Source organism: Salvelinus fontinalis, chromosome 3, assembly GCF_029448725.1.
Source record: "Salvelinus fontinalis isolate EN_2023a chromosome 3, ASM2944872v1, whole genome shotgun sequence".
NCBI classification, from domain to species: Eukaryota; Metazoa; Chordata; class Actinopteri; order Salmoniformes; family Salmonidae; genus Salvelinus; species Salvelinus fontinalis.
The window spans coordinates 60,875,315-60,883,602 of record NC_074667.1 but is presented as its reverse complement, the minus strand read 5'-3'; the positions used below and the strand labels follow the sequence as shown (position 1 = coordinate 60,883,602).

General features: G+C 38.6%; 1 protein-coding gene across 1 annotated transcript; it reads left to right on the top strand.

The window, feature by feature from the left end:
- Window positions 1-579: 579 nt before the first annotated feature.
- LOC129851251 (contactin-6-like) lies at window positions 580-4,532 on the top strand. The gene is made up of 6 exons (XM_055917666.1): window positions 580-651; window positions 1,025-1,102; window positions 1,349-1,693; window positions 1,817-2,032; window positions 2,193-2,513; window positions 3,320-4,532. Exons 2-6 carry the CDS (start codon window positions 1,048-1,050, stop codon window positions 3,559-3,561), a joined length of 1,179 nt encoding a protein of 392 aa, XP_055773641.1. The 5' UTR covers window positions 580-651; window positions 1,025-1,047; the 3' UTR covers window positions 3,562-4,532.
- The last annotated feature ends 3,756 nt before the right edge of the window (window positions 4,533-8,288 follow it).

Below are 8,288 nucleotides of genomic sequence, written 5' to 3'. Positions count from 1 at the left end.
GCTTTTTTAACACATATGATAAGTGATTTACAGAAAACTAAGATCTGAGGAGAGTACACAGGGAGTATCTCTTCAGATGATCTGTCTATGTGATCAAAATCCCTGATACAGGTCCACTCACATTAATATGGGCAGAATAGGTGTTTTTGCCCGGGGTCAAACTTGTCAAAATTCCATATTGATACAGAAACCCTAAACAATGATTTAGATGAATTAAGAACAAGTTTATTGACATAGTCATGAAACATTTGAAGAATTTAATAAACGGGCTATGATAAAAAATATGCCTCTGGGGTCAAAATGAGCCCAGTCGGTAGTATGAGGGTTAAGAATCCCTGTAAATTCCAGCCAACACGTTGTATTGGATCTGTATAAAGACCACTTTGAAAATGGGCTGCATTTTGCCTCTTGACATTTTTTCAGGCACAAATGAAGAAATGCAACTAGCTATGTGGTCACATTTTATATTTAGATACATAAAATACAGTACATCTTTTTTCTGACATGCTGTTGATGCATGTTATTGTCTTAAATCCCTGACTAGGCTACTTTAAAAATGTGTCAATCAACTACAGAACTCACACTTCTTGTTTCTATGCCCTGCTACGCCAGTAAGTTGACTCACTGTACAATACCTCTCTCCTTCACTCTGTAAGTACCGCTACAGTATATTATATAGTTTAGTTTTTTATGTTATTATTATTATCATTGTTATTATTTTATGTTTTAGCCATAAATCACATGGTATGACTTACTGAATCATTTAACTTTTTGTTTAGTTTTGAGCTGTGCTTAGGTTGTTACATCAGGGCCAGTATCATGAAGTGTCTCAAAGCAGGAGTGCTGATCTAAGATCAGGTCCCCCTGGTCCATATAATAATGATCTAAAAAGTCTAAACTGGTCCTAGATCAGCTCTCCTAGTCTACTCTGAGACACAGTGTGAATATGGACCCTGGACTGGTTTAATGTATCAGGTGGAGTTATTCACCAGCTATAGAGTGAGTTGTTGTTTATGTTTCTAAGACTGCAGGGTGGGAGATGCAACAATGGCCTTGAGAACAGCAGGAAGTGTGTTGGTGGTCTTTCTCTGGTCTGTAGCAGGTATGGTCTCATTCATAACTGTTTTAGTAATGTTATCTTAATGTTATTCTGGTGTGTTCAGTGGCATCGTCTGTTAGGCATTTATCTTTCACACCTCACTGAGTGATGCTTACGTGTGGTTTCCATTCACACTCAACTCAGAAACTACAGTACGGCAACAAAGTGTGGAAAAACCCTACTGTCAGTGTAAGCCAATAGACCTATGCTTAATGTAATATCCTTGTGTTATGTGACTGTGTGTTTCAGTTGTACTGGGTCAGGATGGCTGGAGTGTTACATACACCACTCAGAGTATCTGTACCTTGAAGGGGTCAACAGTGGAGATGTCCTGCTCTTACACATATCCCAGTGGTACAGTCACAAAAACCTTCTGGTTCACTGAAAATGATGCTGAGGGGAATCCTGTGAGTCTGAGTGATGACGCAGACTATAAAGGTCGTGTGACGTATCATAAAGATAACAAGAATGACTGCACTCTGACAATCACAGACCTGAGAGAGAGTGACTCAGCTACGTACAAGTTCAGATTTATAACAGATCAGACCGGAGGGAGATTTACTGGCAACCCTGGAGTCACTCTGTCTGTCACAGGTACAGTGATATTCTTCTGTCAATTTAGTTCTGGAAATTGTAGTGTTTTGTCTTCAAAAAAGAAACGTCATGTGACTAGAATAGATGTCAGTAATGGTTGTAATGTGTTATGTCCTCCTTCAGACCTGCAGGTGAAGGTGACTCCTTATTCAGTTTTATCAGCGTGGAAGACACTGACCTGCACCACCTGTGTTCTGACTGGTAACCCCACCTACATCTGGTACAAGAACGGACAGATAGTAACTGACAACACTTCCCCCTATTCAGTCTACCCTGATGCTGCAGACAGCTACTCCTGTGCTGTACAATCCAATGAGGCTCTTCACTCTCCTGCAGTGTGTGAGTGTGGCTTCAACTCAGTATTCTAGTATAACTTTTGAAGTTTATCTATTCTGTCTGCTAAACAGTCCTCACAGTCTTCTAACATAACTGTAACACAGGATTATTGCAGCTCATGATTGTATTGTATAAGTAATGCCCTCTTGTCATTATGTTTCAGGTGTTCAGGATCAGAGCTGCAACAGAGTAACTTATACTGACAAGAGTATCTGTGCCTTGAAGGGGTCATCAGTGGACATATCCGGTATTTATTCCAGTCATCATCCGATCAAAACAACATTCTGGTTTAGAAGTGATAAGTCAGCCCCTGAGGACCTAACCAGAGACCCAGAGTATGCAGGTCGGGCCCTGGAGAGCCTTCCCTCCACCCTGAGAATCACAGATCTGAGAGAGAGCGACTCAGCTGAGTATAAATTCATATTCAACACAGAAACCTCAGGATGGGGATACAGCTTCCCTGGAACAACTCTGACTGTCACAGGTAAAACTACACTTACATAACATTATGATATACTGGTAATACTACACTTACAGAACATGATGATATACTGGTAATGCTACACTTACAGAACATGATGATATACTGGTAATACTACACTTACAGAACATGATGATATACTGGTAATTCTACACTTACAGAACATGATGATATACTGGTAATACTACACTTACAGAACATGATGATATACTGGTAATACTACACTTACAGAACATGATGATATACTGGTAATGCTACACTTACAGAACATTATGATATACTGGTAATACTACACTTACAGAACAATATGATAATACTGGTAATGCTACACTTACAGAACATTATGATATACTGGTAATGCTACACTTACAGAGCATTATGATATACTGGTAATACTACACTTACAGAACATTATGATATACTGGTAATACTACACGTACAGAATTGTATAATATACTGGTAGTATTATAGAACATTATGATATACTGGTAGTACTATATTTACATAACATTATTCTATAGTGTAACTACTTTACCTCTAGTAGTATTGGGGCGGCAGGTAGCCTAGTGGTTAAAGCATTAGGCCAGTAACTGAAAGGTTGCTGGATCGACTCCCTGAGCTGATAAGGTAAAAAATATGTTGTTCTACCCCTGAACAAGGCAGTTAACCTCTGTTCCCTGGTAGGCCGCAATTGTAAATAAGAATTTGTTCTCAACTGACTTGCCTAGTAAAATAAAGGTATAATAAATACAAATTAGGTGGAAATATTGAGGGTTGTTCTTTTATGTTTTTATTCTCTCCTCATTCAGACCTGCAGGTGAAGGTGACTCCTGCTACAGAGGGACAGAGGACATTGACCTGTAGCACCACCTGCAGTCTGACTGACAACCCCAACCCCACCTACATCTGGTACAAGAACGGACAACGTCTAGATGAGCCCACATCCCTGCAATACTCTGTCAATAATTCTTATTCAGACAGTTACTCCTGTGCTGTAAAAGGCCATGAGGATATCCAAGCTCCTGCAGTGTGTGAGTGTGAATGCAATTAGTTCTCTACTTAACAAGTATCAATCATTTAAGGCCAACGAGAAGGGACACATTACATAGAAATGACAACGTCATACACTCTTAGAAAATAAGGATACAGTATTTTTCCCTGGGGTACAAAAATATAAAAATACACATCATGTACCTTCAAAGGTACACATAATAATCTCACATGGTACTGTTAGGTGCCTATTAGGGTACATGTGAGGATAAAGAGTTGAATGATACATCTTTGTACCCCATATTTTAAATATAAAGGTACAATAATCGGTAAAACTTTACTTGATAAAAAAATCAATGTTGACCATATTAAATTATCATTGTAATTGCGCACCTATTGATGTCAGACATGCACCCAACCCAATGCTCTGTTGCTGATGACTGGGATGAATGCAGGAGCAGATTTCAGGAGCAGGATAAGACACCCTCTTTTGACTGATGACTGATATAAGGGAAATACGTGACAGGCCTGTCTGGCTTATATGATTATGATGGTCATAATGCTTCCTGACAGTGTCATAAAGTGTATTTTCTTCTTCCAAGTAAAGTGACACAGGATGGTCATAATGCTTCCTGACAGTGTCATAAAGTGTATTTTCTTCTTCCAAGTAAAGTGACACAGGATGGTCATAATGCTTCCTGACAGTGTCATAAAGTGTATTTTCTTCTTCCAAGTAAAGTGACACAGGATGGTCATAATGCTTCCTGACAGTGTCATAAAGTGTATTTTCTTCTTCCAAGTAAAGTGACACAGGATGGTCATAATGCTTCCTGACAGTGTCATAAAGTGTATTTTCTTCTTCCAAGTAAAGTGACACAGGATGGTCATAATGCTTCCTGACAGTGTCATAAAGTGTATTTTCTTCTTCCAAGTAAAGTGACACAGGATGGTCATAATGCTTCCTGACAGTGTCATAAAGTGTATTTTCTTCTTCCAAGTAAAGTGACACAGGATGGTCATAATGCTTCCTGACAGTGTCATTACATGTTTTTGATACAAGTTATGGAAAATGTGATGGAAAAAACATGACTGTAAATAATTCAGTACAACAACAAAGGATTTAAGAGACAAACTTCCAAATGAAAGGAAACTTCTTGGCAGGGAATTTTTTTAATTTAATAAATGTTACTGTCGGTGTCATAACCAGCCATAAAGTAACGCAATATATGTCACAAAAGGTGTCAATATATGCCTCATGACAGTGTTCTCCATATTATGACAGGTTATGACAAGTTATGTCAGCTGTTATGACATATTATGACATGGTTATCACTGTGTCATAAAGTGTTAGGACACTGGGTGTCAAGGAAAGTATTACCCAATCATCACACTCTCACTCTCAAATTAAGGTCTACAGTGTGAAGGTGCATTTCTGTTTCCCAGGGTACAAACATATTTTGTGTACCCTAAATACCCTTAAAGTACAATTATGAATCTTTGCCACCTAAAATGAGGTAGATTTTTGTTACTGGGGTGGCACTCTAAAAAGGCAAATTTGTACCATCATTATTATCATCATTATATTTCCCTGCATGCTCTACTGCAGGGTGATCAAAATGCTATGCTATGCTAAAATAAATAACGTACATTTTTCTAAACTAATCCAATCAGCTTTGTTAGATTTTTTTTCACCCGTTACTAAAATGGTTATTCCAGTTTAAATGGCTTAGGTAGTCTCCTCACAATGTTCCTAAACCTGACAGTCATCATGAATGCAGATGGCGTATGAATAATATTCACACTGTTGGATATCCTAACTTTGGCTGGATTCCAATAGGAATGACAAATCACAATGCAAGCCAGCTTTTTCAGAAATCCCGGTTGGAAGATTTCTGAAACGGGGGAAAATTTGTTAAAATCTGGGAATTTGGGGAAAGGGACTTGATTTTTTCAAGCCTACTTGCAGGCCTGATGTGGCCTGTACACCACGAATTTCAAGCCACTTTATTAGAGTAAAACTAGTCTTCAAAATAAGGCCTCATGAGATATGTAATGTATTGTCATAAAGAGTTTAATTTTAATAATATACGCCTAGGAACTCAGGACTGAAAATGTACGAATTCAACAACCGTGTCTCCGTCACTAACAAGTAACTCTACAATTCACTCAAAAACTGGATAATGATATTGGAGGCATGGCTTAGTGGGGGCTTGGTGTTCAGATAGTTATTTTTGGCCACCCATGAGTGGAAGTGTTGTACTAGTTTAAGTGATCTATGGTAGAGGTACAGTTTTGCCACAGACAAGGAACAAATGGCTTTGCAATGCTTTTGTACCTGTGGCAAAAGGTACAATCTGTGTTATGAACTGGGGTACAATCATGTACAGTACCAGTCAAAACTTTGGACACACCTTCTCAATCAAGGGTTTTTCTTTATCTGTACTATGTTCTACATTGTAGAATAATGTGTGCAAAGCTGTCATCAAGGCAAAGGGTGGCTACTTTGAAGAATCTCAAATATAAAATATATTTTGATTTGTTTAACACTGTTTTGTTTACTACATGATTCAACGTGATATTTCATAGTTTTGACGTCTTCACTATTATTATACAATGTAGAAATTAGTAAAAAGAAAAGAAAAACCCTTGAATGAGTAAGTGTGTCTAAACTTTTGACTGGTACTGTACCTAGAACCAGTGGTGGTTCGAGCTTGTATGGCTCCCTGGGTGAACACTCAAAAATAAGTAACAAAGACAAATATAAACAAATTGTAGTATTTAAATACAAATAAAAATGAAAATAAAATTATTACACTATTACCCTATTGCTAACAAAAAACTCACAAATAAAACTAAATTGCACAAATCCTATATCACACAAATACACAAATAGAATAACACTCTTATAAAGAAGATAACCTGATTATTACACTGTTGTACGTCAAACAAGAAACACACAAGCTAAATTACACAACTAAGTGCATTACTAATTGCATTTGTACTGTTCAAAGTTAGAGGTGCGCAACTCCGACAAGGTTAATTGACCCACAGTCCCACACGGTGACATGATATCATTGACGTGACGTGCAAATGAGCGATAGAAATTCCGATCGCGCAAATGTCACCATTCAGAATATAATTTTTATTTTTTTGTTTTGTGCGGGTTCCCCGTGCCGCCCTCGGCGAGATGCCGCCCCGGGTGGCTGCCCATGTCGCCTATACCTAAATCCGCCCCTGTCTATAACTAGTCATGGAGAAACAAAGGTTCCTGAAGCATTGAGGTTTTTCAGCCAATTGTGTCGAAAATAGTTTCATAAATCAAGGCTTTGATTAACAGAGGGTACACTGGTGGCACCTGCTGGTCCAAATTATTTAGAGCAGCTAAATGATTATTGTTGACGCCCCACACCCCATATAGCGTATGCAGTGTAGCCTTTATGTCTTCTACCAAACCAATACCAAACTAACCAGGTGGTTGTTCGACGAAACCAAGATTCGGACGTCATTGATCATGTGCTTCTGATAAAGTGAAACAGGCATCGGCACACTGCTTCGAAATACACCGCTTAGCTATTTCTACACATGCCTCGGAGCTATGTTATCAAACGTAACATCACCACTTATAACTAAAAGTACAAAGGAGGACCTTACAGGGTACCTATCACGCCCTGACCCATAGTTTGCTTTGTATGTTTCTATGTTTTGTTTGGTCAGGGTGTGATGTGAGTGGGCATTCTATGTTGTATGTCTAGTTTGTCTGTTTCTATGTGTTTGGCCTGATATGGTTCTCAATCAGAGGCAGGTGTTAGTCGTTGTCTCTGATTGGGAGCCATATTTGGGTAGCCTGTTGTGTCATTGTGGGTTGTGGGTGATTGTTCCTGTTCCAGTGTTTGTTCACCATACGGGACTGTTTCGTCTTCGTTCATTTGTCGGTTTATTGTTTTTGTTGTTTGTTTCAAGTATTCTAATTAAAATGAATACTCACCATGCTGCATCTTGGTCCTCCTCTCTTTCGCATAACGACGAACGTTACAGTACCACCCCAGAGACAAGGGGTTGTACCCTTTTAGCAACAAATGTAAAACTTTATTTCTGAGTGTAGATATATGTCTATATTTAATTTTCATTTTAAATGAACCTAAAACATTTAGTCTCATTTTGATTTCAGGAATTGATCAGTTACATTTTGTTTCAGGTGTTCGGGGTGAGAGCTGTATGAATGTGACTTACACCCATCAGAGTATCTGTGCTTTGAAAGGGTCAACAGTGGACATATCCTGCTCTTACACACATCCCAGTTGGCATAACGTCACAGAAGTATCCTGGTTCAACAAATGGGAGTCTGGAGTTACTACAGACCTGATCCAGGACTCAGAGTATGCAGATCGTGTGGAATACCATCGACAAACAGACAAGGACTCCACTCTAAAAATCACAGACCTGAGAGAAAGAGACTCAACTGAGTACAAGTTCAGATTTAAAACAGTTAATGCAGAATGGGGATATACCTTCTCTGGAACAACTCTGTCTGTCACAGGTGTGTACTGTATATTCTACACTCTTAGAAAAAAAGGTGCCATGTAGAACCTAAAAAGGCTATTTGGCTGTCCTCATAGGAGAACCCTTTGAAGAACAGTTTTGGGATCCATGTAGAACCCTTCTACGTGGAACTCAAAATGGTTCTACCTGAAACAGAAAAGAGTTCTATCCGGAACCAAAATAGGGTTATCTTATGGGGATAGTTGAAGAACCCTGTTTTTCTAAGACTATATACATTAACTGATTTAT

Coding starts and splice junctions, on each gene's coding strand:
- LOC129851251 (XM_055917666.1), top strand. CDS start 1,048: ATGGCCTTGAGAACAGCAGGAAGTGTGTTGGTGGTCTTTCTCTGGTCT. Junction 1,103..1,348: donor CTTTCTCTGGTCTGTAGCAG/GTATGGTCTCAT, acceptor TGTGTGTTTCAG/TTGTACTGGGTCAGGATGGC. Junction 2,033..2,192: donor TCTTCACTCTCCTGCAGTGT/GTGAGTGTGGCT, acceptor ATTATGTTTCAG/GTGTTCAGGATCAGAGCTGC.